Below are 22,758 nucleotides of genomic sequence, written 5' to 3'. Positions count from 1 at the left end.
CAAAAAGCAGTCATGAAAAGCAGCTTCTAAACAGCGAGGAGAAATGAGACAAAATCAGATAAATGAGATAAAATCAGAGAGTTAGGTGGAGTAGTCTCACCTCAAAATACCTGATATGGTGCATTAACCACGTGAATTATGTAAGAGAGTGAGAAAAAAACAACAGGTATTTTAGCAGCAACATATTCCTAACTTTTTGAAAGGGGAAGTTTTTTTTTTTTTTTTAAATGAAGCTACACTGACTATAATTCACTAAGACAACCCCTAAAATGGAATTCAAGAAACTGCCATCAGTATACACATGGGCAATATACACATAATGTCCTAGAAACTTGCTCCCGCTGAAATGAAAGCCTTTGATCACAAGAGAATGGAAACATTTTAATTTAAAATTTTCTGAACAAATTGCCTCGGTTCGAACAATCTCTTCATGTGTTCTTTCACATGATTATTTCAGCGTGTCTTTGCTGTGTTAGGAGACGATCTCTGTGTACTGTAGCGATTGTTATCATGAACAGTGCTCTAGAATGGGATTTCTCAGGCAGGATGAAGGAGCAGGGTTAAATGAATTAGCGCTCCGGCATGTACAACATGGACCCTGTCCCCAAGGAGCGAAGGAGACATAGGCAACATTCTGTGATGGGGCAGAGAGGGTGGCATGGACTGGGGAGACCAGGGAGGTCTCTGAGAAGAGCGGAGCCTTGAGCACTCCCCTCCAGGTTTAGATGGGTGAGGGGGTGTATTCCAGGCAGAGGGAGCATGGGTGAGGGCACGTCGGCAAGCAAGGGGGCACAGCAAAGGGACATCAAGAGGAGGCGCAGAGCCCGAGTTTGGAAAGGTGGGCAATGGCCTGGAATGCCACATTACCAAGTGCAGACCACACGTCACCCTGCTGGGGCAAACAAGCACACGGCTCAGAGACAGCTCTTACCCCATCCACGGCGACATAGGCCCGGTCGTGGACTCCACTGAGGGGTGAGGACAGGGGTGTGGGGTCACTGCAGTCTTGAGGAAGCATTGTTCGGTACAGCACAAACCCAAAATACTGGTTAGAAAAAGACATAAGAAAAACACATCACTCTTTTAAAGATACCCTGGTCACCTCAATCTGTGGGAAAGTGACGTTTCTAAGAGGTTTCCCAGCCTCCCACAAAAATTCAGTGTGAATGAAGGGACCTGGCTTACATTTTTAGATCACACACCAGCACAGCAGTAATAGCAAGAACCCACATTTTATCAGACAGCCCTTTCCCACATGAGGAAACTGGACTCTGGGGCATGTTCGATGGTTTGCCCGGAATCACTCGGGGGGATCCTATCATGTATGTCGAAAGGTTATTTCTGGTATCTCAAAAACATGACACAACACAACACAACAACAAAAAAGACAAACAGGGGCGCCTGGCTGGCTCAGCAGGTAGAGCATGTGATTCTTGATCTCGGGGTCGTAATGTCAAGCCCAACATGGGGTATAGAGATGACTTAAAAATAAAATCTTAAAAAATAAAAATAAAAACAAACAACAACAAAGCCAAGAATGTTCAGTAAAACATTTTCCAGGTTCTTGGGCTACATGTGCTCTAACATACAAAACAAGAGTCAATCAGAAACTTTAAAGTGGAGGGCCGAGGGTGGCGGGGATAGAGATAGTGAGAGATGGGGGTGTAGCCTGTTGCTAAGTCAGAAAACAGTTGTATAGATGCTGGTGTCCCTGGTCTGAGAGGAAGGCGCCAGACTATCAGCCCCAGCAGCAACAGCACCCTCAGCCTCAGCTGGTGACACTCTTGCTGTGGATGTTGGCCAGGGTGAGCTGGATCAGACCCCGTCATACAGACGGAGCATCCAACAGACATCCAGCATGGGGCAGAGAAACAGTTCTTCACGTCTAGGGCCCAGAAAGCAAAGAAGTGCATCTCGGCAAATGCAAAGGTGATTTGGAGGAGCTGAAAAAACCCCAACGTTAACCCACGTTCCTGTGTTGCAGGAAAGGGCTGAACTCAAGAAATGTCCCTGGGGCCACCACCCAAGACTTCAGGCACAAGGATGCCTCCCCTCCCAGACCCCAAATCTCCAGCTCTTGTTTTTTGTTTTTCTTCTTTTCAAAGTAACCAAAGTGGTAAGTCCTAACTCAAAGGCTGAGGAACACTTTGTGCAGGGCTTCAGCGAGGGGAGCGGAAGCTGCAGTCCTCCCTGGGAAGGTGGCTGAGGCCACCGAAGTGGGGGGTGGGGGGGCGGGCAGCTGCAGAGGTAACAGGGCTGCACCCTACTCCCTGCAGCTGGGCCCTCGATGGGTTTCGCTGGAAATAAACATTCAGCGGGCTTGCCCCAGACCTGAAACAGCCAGGGCCCAGGGAGTCCCCCCAGTCCTTGAGCACTGCCTTGGCCAGAGATCACAAAGCAGGAGGGTCTGGCCAAGAACAATGAGTACAAGTGTCTACACACTAACCTGGAACTCACTTCCCAGGTTCCAACTGCTCTAGTGACCATGTCTTGTCCAAAGTGCTCCCCTACTAGGTGGAGAAGGCGGGGTGCATTTTCTAGATGAAGATATGGACACACAGCCTGTGTTGGCTGGAACTAGAGCAAGAATTCTATCCAGTGTTAACGAGAGGGGGGTTCATTGCTCATTTTATTGATCACAGAGTTGCTGGAATAAAAATCACAAGTGTAAAAAGAGTCACTAGGGGCAAAATACACTAAACTAAGATTAGATATGCCATTGTTTTATCACCTTCCAGAAGGGGATCTCCACAGACAGTCAGTGAAGGGGGTTCCAGATAAGTTTCCACTTCAAAAAATGGGGCTGAATTCCTAACGAAGTGTTCAAACTTAACATCATAACAAAGGGACAAACTGACCTCACGGGCATCCTGACACGGCGCTCTGAGAAGGACACATCACCTTTGTCGTGTTCACGCCAAAAACATGTTACTGAATCTAATCAGTGAGGGGCAGTCTACAAAACAACTGGCCCAAACTCTTCAGAAATGTCCATGTAGCGAGAAAGAGAGAGAGGAAAAACAAGACTTAGGAATAGTTACACATGAAAGAAGACTGGAGGGACATTGTAGCTTAATGCAATGTGTGATCATAGAGTGGAAACTGGATTGAAAAAAGTTAGATATCAAGGACATCATTGGATACTTGACTATAGAATGCATATTAAATAATAGGATTATAGCAATGTTAAATTTCTTAAGTGTGATCATTATATTGTGATTATGTAGGAGAATGTCCTTTTTCTTAAAAGATATATGCTGTAGGGGCGCCTGGGTGGCTCAATCGTTAAGTGTCTGCCTTCGGCTCAGGTCATGATCCCAGGGTCCTGGGATCAATTCCTGCATCGGGCTCCCTGCTCCGCGGGAAGCCTGCTTCTCCCTCTCCCACTGCCCCTGCTTGTGTTCCCTCTCTCGCTGTCTCTCTCTCTCTCTGTCAAATAAATAAAATCTTAAAAAAAAAAGATATATGCTGTAATATTTAGGGGTGAAGTATCAGGATATTGACCACAAACTCAAAGGGTTAAAAAAAAAAGGCAGTTGACTGCATACACACACTCAGAGGCAACTGTTAACACTTAATGAATCCAAATGAAAGCGATATGGGTGTAATTATACTTCTCTCGCAACGTTTTTAGATTTGAAAATTTCTAAAACAAAAAGTTGGGAAAAATATTTTAAATAAATATGAGGGGTGCCTGACTGGCTCAGTTGATAGAACATGAAATTCTTGATCTCAGGGTCATGAGTTTGAGCCCCATGTTGGGCATGGAGCCTACTAAAAAAAAGAAATGGGGCGCCTGGGTGGCTCAGTTGGTTGAGATGCTGCCTTCAGCTCAGGTCATGATCCCAGGGTCCTGGGATCGAGCCCCACGTCGGGCTCCCGGCTCAGCGGGGAGCCTGCTTCTCCCTCTCCCTCTGCCTCTCCCCCTGCTCATGCTCTCTGCTCTCTCTCTATCTCTGTGTCTCAAATGAGTAAAAAAAAAAAAAAAAGAAAAAATATGAGGCAGTGCCTGGGTTCACCACACACATGAATGTGTGCACACAATGACACACGCGCGCACGCACGCACACACACACACACACACACACACACACGCCCTGCTCTCTGTTCTCTTCAAAAGCAGGAAAGAGAATCTCTGAGAACCTAATCTATTACGAACACAGTCCCTATACCTTTGAGCAAACAAGGACAAATAATTAAGCTGTCTTTTTTGCATATTAAAATGTGATTTTCCTTTAGTAATACAGATTAGATCAGAAATGCACTGTCTATAGCTTGCACTAAAGAATTACATTGAATCAGGCTGAGTTACTACCTTGTTTGAATGATAATAAGAAATGGGGAGGTGGGAAGGTAAGAAAGATCAGCCCACCATGCGGTACTTAAAGCCGAAGAGAGCCTGGAAATCTGTAGTGAATTTACCTGGGATCTGATTTATCTGCCTACCGTTCTGGTCCCTGCGTTCAGGACAGGCCCTGCAAGGCAGTGCAGAAAGCACATTTTTGTAAGCAGAGAAAGGCTGAAGGAGGCCTACCTGTTTCACCTGGATAAACGTCAAGGGATAAAGGCTTTTTACGGGCCCAGATGGACACAGAATGTTCAGTGCATCCTCCACTGTCTTTAACTGAAAAGAAACAAAAGCAGCATTCACTCACTGTCACCCCTGGGTGGAGGGTAATGCCATTTGCAAATTATCAGACATTAGTGGATTTCCCCCAAAATCCCTAAATAGACCTAAGTAGTTCAAATCCCGCTCAATGCTGCACCGCCCGGGCACCTTCAATCATGTCTATCCATGAGTTAGGGAACTCCTGATGAAAAATAACTGATGGTAATCGTAAGGTTTCAAACGTACCTATTCGCAAATACAACCTCCTTTGTATTAAAGGTCCTTAAAATGAATGAAAACCAAGGCTCAGAGGCTGCCTCCTCTGTAAAGCCTTCCCCAGCATCCCTGAGGGAAGTAACCATGACTGTGCCTTCCTCTGAACTTGTCTGGGGCATATTTTCCACACCTGCTTGCCTTTGCTGTCCTTGCCAGACTGTCAGCTCCTTAGGGCAGGGTCTGTACAGTACGGTGTCACCCAATACCCAGCACATAGTAGACACTCAATAAATACTTATTATATTCAGTCTAAATGACTGTGTATTCTTGCAGCCCAGGAAGCATATTCTGATGCAGTAACAAGGATGGTAACAGCTACTGATCACTGAGTGCCTACCCAACTCCAGGTGAGAGCATCTTACACGCACACCTCACTAAATCCTCACACCACCCAGGGAGGCTGCCCTCGTTGTCCCCATGTTAGGGACGAGGAAACAGGTTCTCAGAGAGGCTCACTGCAGCAACGGCAGAGCCAAGATCTGCAGTTAGGTTTGGCTCCAAACCCAGGACTTCCCATGGCATGATACCGGTTGGGAATTTTATAAACACTTGCCAGGGTTACCTTACCTTGCTGATGTGTGGCATCAAGGAAAACAAAATCTTAACTACAATTCCATCAATTCAGCTACTCACATGGATGTCTTTCTATTTGGACAGCTAAAGAAATTCAACTCATGGTAAAAGGTTTTATTCTATATGACCATGTCCAATATAAATTTAATTCAGTTATATGCTAACTTGCTACCTTAAGTTGTACACATTTAGTTAATAATGAAAAGCTATTTCTGCTTACACAATTTTCCTTCATTGTAAACAGAATGTATTTTTGGTACTAAGGTTGGTTTTGTTTGGTTTTGCAATGTTGCCGTATTAAATATTTGCAGTTATTTTCTGTTGCATAAAAATAAATTTCTCACAGCTCCAAAACAAATCAACCTTTATCTTAAGTAGCAGCAGCAATGAAAAAGTAGAAGGTGCTCCCTTTACAAGTGTGATTAAAATCTGATTAAACTAAATAAAGATTCCTATCAGGCAGACAGACCACATTCTTTGTAGAATGTAACACACGTATCTGACACTAGGTGGAAAATGTTACAAGAGCTCAAGCAACCATAATATCAAAGGGCTTCAGGAATGGAAAAATTATACAATCATGTTTGGCATTTGGGTTAAAGATAAAAACTTACGCTATTTTAGAATATCAAGATTCTTAAGAAATATGTAACTGCTTGTGTTATTTTTTTTTTTCTTGTGAGTTAACAGATGTAGGAGTTAGGGATTATAAAAGGGGAAATCCTGAAGACAAAGACGGTCAAAACAAATTGATTTTGGCTTACGTCACCCCTGACAAGGAAATGAAATCTCCCCTCTTTTTCTTTCCTAGAATAAAATGTCTCTCTTATTTATGATTAATTTCTAGCTTTTCCCCTTGATGTCCCATTTACCATATAAACCACAGAGCACAAAAATTAGAACATGATTTTGAGATGGAGGAGAGTATACTGAATTGTGCAAAGATCTATGAAAATGCCTGTGAATTATGGAAAAGAGCCTCACTGGACACAACAAGGTGCCATGTTATTCCCACAAAGGCTCCTGAAGCTGCTTTGGATGACTGATCATCGAAGCAAAATGACCTGAGTGATCTAAGAATGCCCACCTACTCCTGCTCATGCCCCGTGTTCTCACCCTGTCAACCTGCACACACAACCCTCTCGCCTCTCACGTCCCCATGTTCCCAGAAACATCACCTACCCCAGCAGTCTCACAGAAAACAAATTCACAGAAAAACAGAACCAATGCCCCAGTGTAACACTTTCACTCACAACTGCTGAGTTCCACTCCCCACTCTCAACAGCTCTGTTTACATGCTCTCCTACCTTCTTCAGAGCAACTTTTCCATATGCAAACTTGGGTGTAGATGGAGGGATAAAACCTTCTGGTACTTTTGCAAACTATAAACCGGAGGGGAAAAAGAGAAGATAAAAAGCTGTTAAATCCTCAGAAACACAGTTATACAATTCATTTTTCAAAAGGAGGCTCAAAGATTCAAACAATAGTGCCAGTGATCCTTGGAAAGGCAAAGGAACAAAAGACTTTTTCCATGACAGGGTCTGGTGAAGTTTTTACTTCTAAGTGTGTGCTTGTGTATTAGCTCTGCATTTTAAGCTCCAGGAATCATTCAGATAATTATAGAACACAAGGCTTCGAAACAGCATAAACAAGGAGAGAGAATGAGGTGGGGTGGGGGGAGAAAAGGAAGAAGGCCCACAGAACCTGAAGGGAGGTAGTCCTAGTAGGGAGAAGTGTTGCTTGCTGGTTAAATCTTACTGGTAGATTAAAGTTTTGTATCAGTGTCAAATCTCTTGTGGTTATATAAGAGCATATTCCTACCTATTATGAAACACACACCGAAGTATTTAGGGGTAAAGGCTCATGACGTATGCAACACTCCAGTGGTTTAGGAAACCCAAGGGGGTGGTGAGGGGCAAATGATGATGCACAGAGTGTAATGTTGACATGGGTGAATCTGGGTGTGGGATACTCAAGTGCTCTTTGTACTACTTTTATTCTTGAAACTCTTCTGTAACTTTGAAATTATTCTTAAACAAAAGTTAAAAACTAACATAAAAATAAAACCTTAGTAAATACACACACACACACACACACACACACACACACACACTTTAGAGTCAGAAGATGTACGTGCCAGGTCTCAAAAGTCTATGTCCATCTCCAAGTAGGTTGCATTATGATCTCTCAGTCTCCTTACATTTCCTTCCTCCTCCCTTATTCTCTTCCTCCCTTTCTCCCTTCCTTCCCTTCAGTTTCCCTTTTTAAAAATAATTTAAGAAGGAAGATAACAGACTGCTATAATGAAAAACAATAGTCTCCTGACTCACTATTCTCTTAGTTCTATTCTTCAGAAGAAACCATTTTAAATTCATTTAATTGTTCCATTTTTGCAATTTTGGTCTCTAAATAATGTACTTATCTGCGATTTCTTATTTGATTAAAACATTATCATTGATTTCCTTAATACATGAGAATTTAGCTCCGTTGTACTATTCTAAATATCTCTTTCTTACTAACATGGTTATATCAGCATTTTCGGTTTCTCTACTGGTTACCTTTGTAGCTTGAAATAATATACCTTTATTTCTTAGTTCCATCAATTAAGATTATCCTTTGTATCCATACCTTTTAAGATAAGGCTATTTGCATCATTCCCTGAGCTCTCTTCCCTACTCCCACCCCCAAACCATCAGCTATACTTTTACATTGTCAAGGTTAAAACAATCTATCCTGTACCCATACATCTTCCCTTCACCTGTATATTGACTCTAAATTCAAAACAAATCAATAGTGCTTGTGCTCACATGATTATAATTATATAACATTACTCCCTGAAAGGTTAAGTAGTATATACCATGATGTCATGTTCTGTCTTGTTTAGCTTTTTGTGTTTTTTTTTTTTCCCTCCCCTGGGGTTTCTAATTGCCTTTCTTTTTTCCTGTCTGCCTTTAGGTTAACACCTCTATAGTTTGTTCCAAATTTCCAAAGATGGTATCAAGTTTCTCCAAACATCCGTTTCCCCCCCTAGGGAACTCCCTGTTGGAACTCTTAAGTCTTCTTGCTCCAAGGAACTGACTCTCCTCTAGGCTTGATATTCTGGGACTTCTCTTCATTATTCTCCTTGTTTTAGCTTCTGTTTCTAGGATCTTATAACTACCTCATTTCACTGGAGCAATCTTAAGTAACTTCCCAAGTACTAGTATGTGGAAGGAAAATTTTTTGAATCTTTGAATGTCTGAAAATGGCACAGTTAGCTGATAATTTGAATGACTATAGAGTTCTATGTTGAAAATCATCTTCCCTCAGAAGGGAAGATATGTCCTCCCTGTGTCATCCAGTATGACTGATACCAAGTTTGTTGTTCTTTCAAAGGTGATTGGCTTTTTCTCTCTAGAAGCTTGTAAGTGCTTTATTCTCTCTGTTTTAAATTTTTCCAAGGATGTGTTTGGATGTGTATGTTTTTTACATTTACTATTCTGAGCAACTCAAATATCCTTTTCTGTTTTGGAAAAAAAATTCTTTGATATTTTCTTTTTCTCCATCTACTACTACTTACTCTACTTTATGGTAAATTAAACATTCTAGATTGTCCCTCTATATCTCTCATCTTTTCTCTATTTCCATCTCTGTCCTCTAGTTCTAATTTCTAGATTATTTTTTCTTTTGGGGAACTCTTTTTTGTTTTTTAGTGGTTCCTTTTTCAAAGCATCCCATTCTTATATTGTGGAAGCAACATCTTTTCAAATGTTTCTGAAAGATATAAATTTGAGAGGGTCTGTTTTGTTTTGCTTAAGATCTTCTGTTCCTGTCCCTGACTTTTCTGTTGCCCTTAGGTTATTTTTCTGTTTCTTTCATTTTGGACTTTCTCTTTTCCTTTACAGGTTTTATGGATGTCCTCAAACATCTGGCCACCCCTGGCCATTCATTCACATTTAATGGCAATGCAAATGAATACACCCGCATTTGCATAACCATCCTCTCTATGCCAGTCCTGTTCTGTGTATAGGAGCAAGGCTTGTCCAGTGGAGAACTTTGTTTTAAGGTGATCTGGGAGGGAATCAGATATAATATGTAGGGTCTTTGCTCTCAGGTTGCACACTTTTTTTAATTCTGATTGTCTGCCTATTAAAAAAGATGCTTCCCTGATAGTCTATTTGAAAGAGGGGTGGAAGAGTGGAGGACTTGATGGGAAGTATGTAGAATTTCATCAGCCTTCTCATTTTTAGCTCTGTTTCATTCTGTCTCTTGTCACACCTGCACTTCCAGGACCCTGGCTCTCCAAGATTCTTTAACGGCAATCTACACTCTGTACCTGTTTCTATAACCCCTTTCACACTCACTGGGACCTAGAGTTCCTTATGCTGCTTCCTTAGTCCCCTCCACCCATTTTTGTTTCCCAGAAAGTTTTTGAAATCTCTCAGGCATGGACAGCTTCCCTCTCTTTGGCTTAATTTTAGAATTTTTTTTTTTAAGATTTTATGTATTTGACAGAGAGAGACACAGCGAGAGCGGGAACACAAGCAGGGGGAGTGGGAGAGGGAGAAGCAGGCTTCCCGCCGAGCGGGGAGCCCGATGCGGGGCTCGATCCCAGGACCCTGGGACCATGACCTGAGCCGAAGGCAGATGCTTAACGAAATGACTGACCCACCCAGGTGCCCCTCGTTGGCTTCCTTTTAAATATTTTATTTATTTGAGAGAGAGAGAGAGAGAGAGAGAGAGAGAGAGCTCACAAGCAGGGGGGGAAGGTCAGAGGGAGAAGCAGGCTCCCCACTGAGCAGGGAGCCCGATGCGGGACTCGATCCCAGGACCCCAGGACCATGACCCGAGTCGAAGGCAGACGCTTAACCAACTGAGCCACCCAGGCTTCATTTTTAAAAAATCTTTTTTTATCATTTAATAACATTTTGAAAGGCAGAGTATGTGGTCAGTCAGCCATCTTGAACTGGAAGTCCTTTATATTTCTAATATTCTATGAATCGATATTTCTATGAAATTTTTTTAAAAGTACATTAAAATGATCTTCACGATTCGTATTAAAATGAATGTAAGGCCAAGGAGTTATTACTGTTGATCTCAGACAAAATGTGAGCTCTCTTCCAGCTTTCCCTACAGTCCTAGAACACATTCATTCTCCTTTGGCAGTTTACCCACCTCTTCCTTCTCCACCTCAGCTGGCCAAGAAAATCAGAAAACAAATTCACAGAGGGGACCTGAGAGTAGTCTGATCTGTTTTCCGAGGTCCCCCATTCACCTGCACATAGTAGTGACCATGTCATATCTAACTCCGAAAGTCAAAGTGGATTCCAGTGTAACTAGGACTGCAATCTCGTCTACCACATTGGAAGAAAAAGTCACTGCACAGACACCTTTCTTTAAGCTCCATTCACCTGACACTGATGGAGTGCTTCTCTGCCAGTTTTGTCATCTCATTTGCTACTCACAAAGACCCTCATCGCTGTATTGTACTCCCTTTTTAGAGGTGAGACTAAGGAACTTGCTCAAGATTATCAAGAGGGCGAAGGAGTGAGCTGGGCTCTTGACTCTAAGCCAGTGCTGTTTCTACAGCTCCATCTGACCTCCTTTATTGTACAACAATAATACGACAGAAAGTGTCTTCTATTAATTAAACATAATTCCAAAGACAAAAACACCTCACAAAACCTTTTCTCTTCCAGTTTTCCTCCTGGACCATCCCCTTATGCACATACACCATGTAAAGTTAGAGATAGTTTTGTAATTTGCTACTGCTACTTACCAAAAGTACTTTTAGTATGACCAAATATCAACAATAATTTTATTTATTGCATATTATATCCAAATGGATATGACCATCCTTTCAATATTAGGAGTTAGATCATTTCCAATTTTTGATATTATGAATAACACTGCAATGAACAACTTTATGTTTATAGCATTATCTTGGTTTCAAAAAATCCTTTTTCTTAAATATTTTATTTATTTATTTGATAGAGAGAGAGAGAGCACAAGCAGGGGGAGCGGCACAGGGAGAGGGAGAAGCAGGCTCCCCGCTGAGCAGGGAGTCCAACGCAGGGCTTGATCCCAGGACCCTGGGATCATGACCCGAGCCAAAGGCAGACGTCAACCAACTGAGCCACCCAGGTGCCCCTAAAAAAAAGTCTTTTTAATAAAACTCCAAATGAGGAGTTAATAGTCCAGATCATGAGAAATGTATGTGTAAACAAATTGTATCAACACACTACGGGAAGTAGAGTGTTCACGATTTCCACACTGTAAGGTGGTGGAAGAAAACAAAGTGTGACTAACTCTGCAGAGAGACAGATCAAAGACAACTCCCCAGAGAAAGTAACTGAGGTGTGTTCTCATTTTCCAGATGGATTAGGGCAGAAGGAACATTATGTGCAGCGGCCAGGAGGTATCAACAGTACTGTCCCATTCATGGAATTTTATGTACCTTCATTTTAAGGCCAGAGAGTCACATACAACAAGGGGAGAATTGAAAAATGAGGCTTGAGGAAAATAGGATGCCAAATCATGGGAAGCATCCTGATCAGATCAGCAATTTAGAGAAATCACTCTGGAAGACAGACTAGAAAAGCCAAGTCTATAGGAGAGGAAAAGACTAGTACCACAAGAGTGTAGGCAATGCTTTAAAAGCCTAACATTTGTTATGTAATATTCACTTTGTCATCCTTAATTATCAGACATAAACACTGTTTCCACCAGCACCATGGATCAGCAAGAGATAGCTTGTGTCTACTCACTGAGCTAATGTCATTCTATCCACAAACCAAGAACAATCAGTCAGCCAGTGTAGACTTGTCCTCAGTCAAGTTTCAAACTTCATTAAGCCTTTTTTTTTTTTTTTGGAAGATATTTATTTATTTATTTATTTATTTATTTATTTATTTATAGCACGGGTGGGGGGGAGGGCAGAGGGAGAGGGAGAGAGAGAATCTCAAACAGACTCCACACTGAACACGCGGAGCCTGTGTGGGGCTCCATCTCACAACCCTGAGATCATGACCTGAGCTGAGATCAAGAGTTGGATGCTTAATGTCCACAACAGCCAAACTGTGGAAAGAGCCAAGATGTCCATCAACAGATGAATGGATAAAGAAGATGTGGTGTGTATATACATACACACACACACACAACGGAATATTATGCAACCATCAAAAGGAATGAGAGCTTGCCATTTGCAGCAACGTGGATGGAACTGGAGGGTGTTATGCTGAGCAAAATAAACCAATCAGAGAAAGACATGTATCATATGACCTCACTGATATGAGGAATTCTTAATCTCAGGAAACAAACTGAGGGTTGCTGGAGTGGTGGGGGGTGGGAGGGATGGGGTGGCTGGGTGATAGACCTTGGGGAGGGTATGTGCTATGGTGAGCGCTGTGAATTGTGCAAGACTGTTGAATCACAGATCTGTACCTCTGAAACAAATAATACAGTATATGTTAAAAAAAATAAGAAGAAGACAGCAGGAGGGGAAGAATGAACAGGGGGAAATCGGAGGGGAAGACGAACCATGAGAGACGATGGACTCTGAAAAACAAACAGAGGATTCTAGAGGTGAGGGGTGTGGGGGGATGGGTTAGCCTGGTGATGCGTATTAAAGAGGGCATGTTCTGCATGGAGCACTGGGTGTTATACACAAACAATGAATCATGGAACACTACATCAAAAAACTAATGATGTAATGTATGGTGATTAACATAACAATAAAAATTAAAAAAAAAAGAGTTGGATGCTTAACCAGCTGAGTCACCCAGGCACCCCTTCATTTAGTTTTGAAGTACTAAGAGTCACTGTGGCCATTTTCACATTCTGAGTCCCCACTCAGCCCCATTGCCCACCTTAGGGAATCCTAAGATCTGCTCCACTGATCAAGACCCTCAACATACAAATTGATTAATTTTTGTAAAATGACCCATCTCCAAAAACCCATCTGGACTTTTATCTTTGATAGAATCCCTATGAAAAAGTGTAACAAAACTCCTAAAAAATGGTCTTAAATTCATTCAAAAGCATACAAAAATAAACTCACCACTGCCCCTCTCAGGGACTGGTAGGAAGGAGGAGGGCGCTGCCCCACAGTATTATGGTTCATCCTCGAGGTCAAAGTGTTAACCATGTCTGGTTGAGTTTTACCCACACCAAAGAGACTACCTTAGAAAATGCAAATGTCATGAGCTTTGTCATACCTTAAAGAATCATATGCAAAGGGCCACCTGGAGCCTTTATCACTGAGCACAGGTCTGTGCAGCCTGATGGGAAATTATCCCCGGGCATCCATGTGAAAGATGTTGTCCACAGACACCCAACTTACTCTTGAATCAGATTAAAAAAAGAGACCCATTTCACTTTTTAAGTCTCTGCTAATGGAAGAGACAGGAAGAGCTATATATGGGGGTGTTTATGATCCCATTCTTTTCCTCAATGCAAGCAAATATTTTGAATATCATTTAACAAACCACCCAACTGAGCATCTACAAAGTCTAAGAAAGTAGTTCATTTCTCTCTTCCAAACCTAAAATTATCAAAAAAGAGAAGAGGGAAAACTTTCTGCAGACTGTCTCCTTCATGGGTTCATCTTCCTGTGCCACCTGGTTAAACACTCTGGATACCCTGGGCTTGTCTCTTCTTGGCCCACTGCCCCTCTCCCTGAGCTCTCCATGGGCCATCTTAACCTCTCCTGGACTTCAGCCTCTACATCTACTGATGACCCTGTCCTACTGACTTCTTCTAGAGTTTCTCCCCCTTAAGTGAGGTGCTTACTGGATAGACACCTCCACCCAGATGTTCCCAGAAGCATCTGGAGCTGCATAAGCCCAGAATGGAAGTTGCTTCCCTTGCACCTTCCCAGCCTGTGCCTTGTCTGTAATCCTCTATTGTGGTTGCTGCCCACAATACCCATCCAGTTATCCAACCGAAGCTGTAACCTGGACAAATCAACAACCCCTCATACTTCCTCACACCTGTAGGCAGTCAGTTACCAAATCCCACCAATTTTACTTCCTCAACATTCTTCAAATCTCTGACTTCCTCTCCATTCCCTGCTGTCCCTAACATCATCTCCTTCCTAGGTTATGGCAGCAGCCTCCTAGCTCATCTTCTGCATCCAGAAATGTCCCAGGGGAGGGTCCTGGCAGTGCGTTCACATGGTCACAGGTGTTTGTAAAATCTGCAGAAGTAATATAATTTAACCACAATAGGCTAAGACCCTTGTCTCCTGCTCCAGCTTCCCTGTGTCACATAACCCTTTTACATCAGGTGACTTTGGAGTTGCTACAGGCATTTTTGGAATTCAACCAAAGGAGAGCTGAGGTGGAGATTTATTTGATTTGGGTGTAGAATGTATCTACACAGTTCATAGTCACTTCATAGTCAATGCGCTGACTCACTTGCATATCACTTGATAGTGCCCTGAGGCACCCAGCCTCAGAAGTATGGGGGTTCTAGAGGAGACACAGGGTTTCAAATGTATGGGGCCAGAACCTGTCTGGAGAAATTTCTTCCAAATACTGCAGCTCATGTAGGAAGGAACTGGAGAGAGATTGCCCCAATTCTAACCATTTATATAACATTATCAGTAACAAAACATGAAATTTTCTGTTTTCTAAATTTTTAATACATACTAAAAGACAAAGTTCAATCAGCCACGCTGAAGAGAAAGATTTCTGTTCTCTCTGGAGAAAAAGATTACAAACAACAGAGACAAAGAAAAAAAAAGCATGCAGCCAAAAGAATACTGTAAGGAAAGAAGGATAGCAGATATATTTTAAACAGTTAATAAATCCAAAATATGCTTTTTAAGTTTTGTGATGTTTGTGATTATTTTAATCTTTAACATTTTTAAATTTGTAATGATTTATTTTTCACTTATTTAAATACACATTTGGGGTGCCCGGCTGGCTCAGTTGGGGGAGCATGAGAGTCTTGATCTTGGGGTTGTGAGTTTGAGGCCCACGTTGGGTGTAGAGATTACTAAAAACAATAAATACACATTCATTCTTGTTGCTTTATCCAATACCCTTTCTGAAATGCGTATCTGAATACATCACTTTCTTCACGTTCCTCAACAGGGTGTATGCAATAGTATTAATGTTCTTGGTGATAATGTCACCTGTCTACTAAGGAGAGAATTATAGCAGTGACGGTTTACAGTTGAAAGAGATCGGAGAGCAAAAGGGACCTGGAGACAGTTAAAGGTCTCTGGTAATCTAAGAGATGAATTAAGCTAAATCCCTACCTCATTCCCAACAGCAAAAACAGCAATTCCATGTGCATCAATATAAAATATGAAATCACAAACATTTTAATCACTCCATGGGAATTTATTTATACTACTAGACTAGGGAAGCAGCCATGAAGGAGAGAAGTGGTAGATTTGACTACATAAAAATTCAGGATTGTTTTTTACAGAAAAAAACAATGAAGGAATCCCCCCAAACTGTTAAAAATGCCACAATAATAGAACTCTTGCAAATTACAGAGAAGACAAACAGGCAAACAGAGAAATTATGAAAGAACCGGCAAAAGTAGAAAAAGAAATGCGTATGGACAATTTATGCATGAGAGGGTGTACAACGCTAGCACTCACCACTAAAGAAATGCAGTGTTTTCTTTTAAAACGATCCTTTATACCTATCAAATGGCAAGGTCAAAAAGTCTGATAATTCACAGTATTGGTACTGTGGGGAAGCACAATTTCATTGAAGGGCCATTTGGTAATATCTATCAGAATGTCAGAGGCAAGCAACATTGACCCACTAATTCCATTTCAAGAAAGTTTTCTACAGCTATCCTTGAACTCGTCCAATGCCATCTCACCTAAATGGTTGCAAAAGCCTTGGAATTGGTTTTCCTGTTCTATCCTTGTCTTGCCTCCCAAAGTCTAGTCTCCACATAGCAGCATGAGCAATCCTTAGCTGCTCTGTTCAACTCTACAAAGGATCTCCATTGTACTGAGAGTCAAAGCCCTTTCTTACAATGGCCCCCAAAAAGGCCCTATGGGATCAGTTTCCCATTATCTCTCTGACCTCACCTCCTACCACTCTCCCCTTGGCTCACTAGGCTCCAGCCACACTGGCCTCCTTGCTAGTTCTTAAATGTCATGCCCATGCCTACCCTTTCCCTGGTGACATTCTATTTGAACGCTCTCGCCCTGGATGTCCCACATGGCTGTCCTACCACCTTAAAGTCTTCACTCCAGCTTCACCTTCTCAAGGAGGCCTTATACATACTGAGTGGCTAAAACCATACCTGGCATGTAGAGGGAACTTGCTAAATACTTGGAATTACTTGTGAATAAATAAACAACGTAGGTCAGGTCAAATAGTGTCGGAAACAATTATAATAATGCCTTCTAAGGTTTTTTTAAAGAATTGAAATGCATGAACTCTAACCCAAGAGAACTAAACTACATGACATTAATAACATATAAGTCAAGAGGGATGTAATTGGGGTTAATGTGAGATAAAGTTTTGGTTGGATGGTTGTATTGATTAATTTTTTAATTATTATAAGCTAAAACTGAACATTAAATTTTTTTGAGAGCCGGACATAAAGGCAGGCATACTGTATGAACCCATTTATATGAAGTCAAAAAACCAGGCAAAACTAACCTATGGCGACAGAGGTCAGGATAGTGGTTGGCTCTGGGGACTGAAGGTTCATGACTAGAGAGGAGCATGAGCATGGGTTCTGGGGTGCTATGTGTTGGTTAGAGGGGTGTGTTCACTTCGTATAAGTTCACTGAATGGGATACTTATGAGTTGTGCTTTGGGGGGGGTTACATATTTTACACTTCAGTAGGTAACCACTAAAAGAACAGAAATATAGTGAATAACTTCCAAACTTGGGGGGAGGATGCTGGGTGGGGGGACTAAGGGGGGGATAAAAACAAGAAAAAAATTGACTCAGAAAGTAATCAAGGGAAGACAAAGCGGAAGACATGGATAAAAAGATTATTATAAAATGAGACAGTCGGAAATAATCAATGTGTATCAAGAATCATAATGAATGAGAATGAATAAATGCACCAGTTAGAAAACAAAACCGCTCAAACTAGATTTTTCAAAAATCCAATCATACCTTGTTAATGAGGGACACGTTAAAAAAATACTGAAAGACTGAAATTCAGGACGCCTGGGTGGCTCAGTTGGTTAAGCATCTACCTTCGGCTCAAGTCATGATCCCAGGGTCCTGGGATCGAGCCCCACATCAGGCTCCCTGCTCAGTAGGGAGCCTGCTTCTCACTCTGTCTGCCACTCCCCCTACTTGAGCTCTCTCTCTGACAAATAAATAAATAAAATCTTTTTTAAAAAAAGATTGAAATTAAAGCCTGTGAAAGGTACACCAGGTAAATATTAACCAGAAGAATGCAGGTAATCTTTATTAGTATCAGATGAAAAAGACTTGAAGACAAAAAGCATTATTAGAGATACAGGGTTACCACATAATGATACTAAATAAATGATACTGAAGGATTTAATTCTCAGTTTGCATACCTAATAACATGGCTTCAAAACTGATACAACTAGGGACACCTGGGTGGCTCAGTCGGTTAAGCGTCTGCCTTCGGCTCAGGTCACGATCCCAGGGTGGAGCCCCGCATTGGGATCCCTGCTCAGCGGGGAGTCTGCTTCTCCCTCTGCCCTTCCACCTGCTTGTGCTCTTTCTCTCTCTCTCTCAAATAAATAAAATCTTTAAAAAAAAACTGACACAAGTATAAAGAGAAATATGTAAACACAATTCTTTCAATAAGTAATAGAATAAATGGACAGAAAGCCAGGAAGGATAGCAAAGATATCAACAGCACCTCGAATAAGCTCAATCTAAGGAACAGGTATATAGATTATGTCCAACAATTATAAAACATACAGTCTTCCCAAGAAGGCATGGAACATTCATTCATTTTGATACATGCCAGGCTCTAGGACTGGGTTCGACACATTTCAAGGGATTGGTATCATATAGACCATATTCTCTACCCAGAATGCAAATATGTTAGAAACCAGCAAACTAGAAAAAATACTTATGTTTAATAATTGCTACTTTTTAACTACTTCTGAACATTTCTAAGGCCAAAGGAAATCCAAATAGGCATTTTTAGAAGTCCAATGTACTATCCATTGCGCACAGAACCCAAATAGGCATTTTTAGAAGCAAATGATAATAAATATATTACATGTCAACACTTAGGAGCTGGAGCTATAGAGGTACTTGCAAGAAATACATAAGAAAGGCTAGGTTAGGGGCACCTGGGTGGCTCAGTCTGTTGAGCATCTTCCTTTGGCTCAGGTCGTGATCCCAGCATCCTGGGATCGAGTCCCACATCGGGCTCCCTGCTCCGTGGGGTGCCCCCTCTCTGTCAGCCTCTGTCTCTGTCTCTCACGAATAAATAAATAAAAATCTTTAAAAAAAAAAAAAGAAGGCTAGATTACAAAGTTTCAGATAAAGGAAGGAAACACCAAAGATAGGAACGGAGAGCTCTGAAACAGAACAAACATAAAAGAGAGAAGTTGGGAGTCATTGCTCTAAATTGTGCAGAGATGAAACCCACTGTAAAAATTAGCGTGCACAACATTTCAACCACAAATCTGAAAATCCAGATGAAATGGACAAATTCTAAGTAGTTAAGTATTGATCATATTTTTCAATATGCTTAAATATTTCATCATGTAAGTTTTAACACTTAGTCTTAAATTGAGACTAAGGCATACTTAAAACAAAGGTCCATACCATTTATAGGCAGAAAACCTTTGTTTTTTTAACTTCAAAACTCAGGTGACTGAGCAGAAAAATTGTGGGTTTTTTTTTCTTTCTTTTTTTTTTTACCCACAGCAGAGACAGGAAACCCCACCTGGGTGCTTTAGATGCCTCAAAAGGTCACAGTGTTAGTGGGACTGAGCAGTTGAGCTTGCAGGCCAAAAGGAAACAGCAATGACTTGCCCCAAATTTAAAAATGAAGTATTGCTGACAGCTCACCTTTGTACTGTGTTTCACAAAAGCCCACGGATTTGCTCTCATCCACGCTTCAGCTCTGTGTGTGGACACACATTTTCTTACTTTCAGTATAAATAACCGCAATGGCTACCGCTCGGTGCACAACAGATGTGCCGGGCCTATCCTGGATGCCTGACTGGTGGTTTGTTTTTTTTTTTTTAAAGATTTTATTTATTTATTTGACAGAGAGAGACACAGCGAGAGAGGGAACACAAGCAGGGGGAGTGGGAGAGGGAGAAGTAGGCTTCCCGCGGAGCAGGGAGCCCGATGCGGGGCTCGATCCCAGGACCCTGGGACCATGATCTGAGCCAAAGGCAGACGCTTAACGACTGAGCCACCCAGGCGCCCCCTGACTGGTGTTTTTAATCCTGATAACGCAACAAGGCGCTATCACTCCGGTTTTACGGTGAACAGACTAGTGGAGGAACTTGCTCACAGGTTCACTCTGAATCAGGTGGGGGCCGAGACTCAAGGCCAAATCCATCTGAGGCCTCCCTTCATACGTCGTTTGAAATAGCAGGGAATCACTGACAGAGCACAACGTGTCCAAAGCAGGCTTGGTCCCAGACCAGCCCACTGCAGCCCGCACCAAGCACCCACCTTCCGAATAACGTCTCTCAGAGCAAAATACTTCTCAGTGAGGTCCCCTGCCTCGCTCAGTGGGGCGTCATAGTCGTAGCTGGTGGGCTGTGCTTGGTAGGGCATGTTGGCCCCTAGAAGACAAAAACACACCACTAGTTACTACCGAAGGCCTTTCCCCGGGACAAGGTTTTGGGATTTGTGGGCTCAGGTTGTGGAGGAAGAAAATAAAGGACACATTAAGAACCAATTGTCAAGTGATACAGAGGTGGCCCTGAGGAGTCCAGGTTTAGAGAAATGAGTTTCTTCCTGCAGGTGGCCCTCACCAAGTACCTGAAAGTCTATAAGGCTCTGTCCCCACCCATTCTCTCAGCAGGAGCTCTTAGCAGGGACCCCAGCAGATGTCACCATCACTGAACCAGCAGGGAAGCTGAAGCTCCCCCCAAAGCCAGCTCAATGTCTCACAGTCAGGAGTGAAGGGCTTCTGGCATGACCCACACCTCTGACTGATAATCCCAAAGTCTGTGATCTTTTCCATGCCCTTGGACCAAGGACCAGCCAAACACAACCGAGGGGTTATCAGAACACACAAAGCAGGAGATGACTGTGACACACGTCAGTCCCCAGAGTCAAGTGGAACCCTAAGGTCTTTGTAACGTCTGCAGAGTCAGGGTGCTGTGGTGTCGTCTCGTATCCCCTTCAGGAACAAGTCATGCCCCCATGCCCCCAGCTGCCAGGAGGGTTAGCTGCTGCTGGCTCTCAGAGGTGTCCCTCTGCTCACGGGCCTCTGCTGGGTGACCTTGCCTAGGTTATGGCCCTCCGGGGAGAGCCCATATCCAATGACTGATCAAGGGGGGCTCAAAAACCCAGACCCTTGGCGGTCCCAGCTGCAGGGTTCCCTCTAGAATCAGCTGAGCCACCTTCAGAGCTGCCTCATTGGTCAAGTTCTTCCTCTGCTCAGAGCTGCCACCCACACTCTCTAAAGGTGCTGCTCCTGGGAATGCACCCCAATAAACTTCCTGCTGGGCAATCTCAGTCTGTTTCCCAGGGAATGAAACCCACAACAGAGACCAACAAATAATGCCAAAAAAGGCTAGAAAAGTAGATGACTTTGCAATTATCATTCAAGCGGCACAACCTAGAGCAGAGGCCCCTCCCCTTGTCACAGATGATGTTCACAGGTAGGAGATCGGATGCAACAGTGGGCTGTGATTCTATGCTGCTACTTAGAAAACTCACCCATGCAACCTGGAGAGCTTGTCCAGATTCTTAAGCCCCACCCCACCTGAGATTCTGAGTTGGCAAGTCTGTGGTGGGATCTGAGACTCTGCATTCCTAACAGGCTCCCAGGTGATGCTGATGCTGCCCTCTGTGGACCAGCCAGGCTCTGGGCCAGCCCTTTCTCTTCTACTCCAGAGAGCGTTTTACAACGCAAGGGTATGAGAATAAAGTTGCTTTCGGATTATCTTATAGCCAACCTAATTTTTAAGTAAATGAGGCATAAAATCTGATAGTTCACCTCTGATTTAGTAACAAGTTCCCTCGACTGATCCCCCAGCCCACAAATGATGGAGCCACCTTGGGTGATCCTACTGGTGGTGAAGCTGACAGATGAGCCAGGCTGAGGATCAATTCACCCCCCACCCCACCCCAGTACTCTGTTTCATTTGTTCTTTGTGCAAAATCTACATTTCCAAAGGACCTGGACCACTCAGGCAATTGAACTGACCCAGTCCTGTTACCTTTACTGTCTTTTGTATTAATCAGAGGGAGCGGCCTATCAACAGGTCCACTTGCCTGTGGGGATACATACATTAAAGCATATTTTCCTTTGCTGTGAGATGCAAAGGAAAATAAAACCACATCCCTTGTTGCAAGGAGCTCACCTCTTTCATGGCCCCTCCTCTAGCTCTAATGTGGCAGTTACCTTGCCTCCACACCCCCCTTCCTATTTATATGCATGGCACCACACTAGCTGCCTGCACCTTGGAGGTAGATGCGGCCTCATCTACCTGAGCTAAGCTCAATCAGTGGTTACCAAGTTGAATTGAACGATGTAACTCCCAGAAACAAAATTACAGGCTGAGGGAAGCCAGGCAGGAAAGCTGGCCAGTGAGTTAAAGGATGGACTGAAACACAAAGTCTTGGTCTAGTTCCACCAGCAGAATCTTTCTCTGGAAGATTCTCTGGTCCTCAGACCATCACCGGGTAGTATCATAGAGAAACAGTCCTAACTTAAGTGTCTTCTGTCCAAAGTAGCGACCGCGAGGTGGGAAGGCAAGGGAAATGGCAGGGCTTACCATTCCTCAACTCTGTGTGTCGTGTGAGAAGCCTTGGATGGCCTGGATCCCGCAGGGGGCCTCACAGATGGGGATGCACACAGGCAGTGTGGTGCACACACCTGCATGAGCAGGCAGACCAGGCAGACGGGAGTGACTGACTGCTTTTTCTCTGGGGACTCACTGAGGAGTGGGGCCCCAAGTTCTCGGCTCCTCTGGGGCAGAGACTGGGAAGCCACCATTTTCACTCTGGTCCTCCAAAGCTATACGGAAAGCTTGCAGGGAACAAAAGCTCCCAAGAGCAAACCCGAGCAGATTACTTAGCCCAGACCGACAGGGGCAGGGCAATTCCGCCTCCAGCAAAGACATTTGGGAACCACAGCAATAGGCCCCTCCCCCAGAAGATGAGCAACAACTGCCAGCCAAGACCAAGTTTACCAA

At 43.1% G+C, this 22,758-nt stretch overlaps 1 protein-coding gene across 3 annotated transcripts in view; it reads right to left on the bottom strand.

Annotated features, from left to right (window-relative positions):
* GLB1 (galactosidase beta 1) overlaps positions 1-22,758 on the bottom strand; it is an 85,801-nt gene that overhangs the window by 20,070 nt on the left and 42,973 nt on the right. For 2 of the 3 annotated variants that reach the window (XM_027583168.2, XM_027583170.2), the window contains exons 10-13: positions 20,060-20,172; positions 6,766-6,840; positions 4,535-4,624; positions 932-1,045 (exon numbers count right to left, since the gene is read on the bottom strand). In XM_027583168.2, the coding sequence (XP_027438969.1) occupies positions 932-1,045; positions 4,535-4,624; positions 6,766-6,840; positions 20,060-20,172 (392 nt within the window). The remainder of the gene's footprint in view (positions 1-931; positions 1,046-4,534; positions 4,625-6,765; positions 6,841-20,059; positions 20,173-22,758) is intronic. The other variant, XM_027583169.2, reaches the window with a different exon arrangement.

Source organism: Zalophus californianus, chromosome 1, assembly GCF_009762305.2.
Source record: "Zalophus californianus isolate mZalCal1 chromosome 1, mZalCal1.pri.v2, whole genome shotgun sequence".
Taxonomy (NCBI): domain Eukaryota; kingdom Metazoa; phylum Chordata; class Mammalia; order Carnivora; family Otariidae; genus Zalophus; species Zalophus californianus.
Note: the sequence above shows the minus strand (reverse complement) of the source record. Positions and strands in the feature narration are given on the sequence as shown.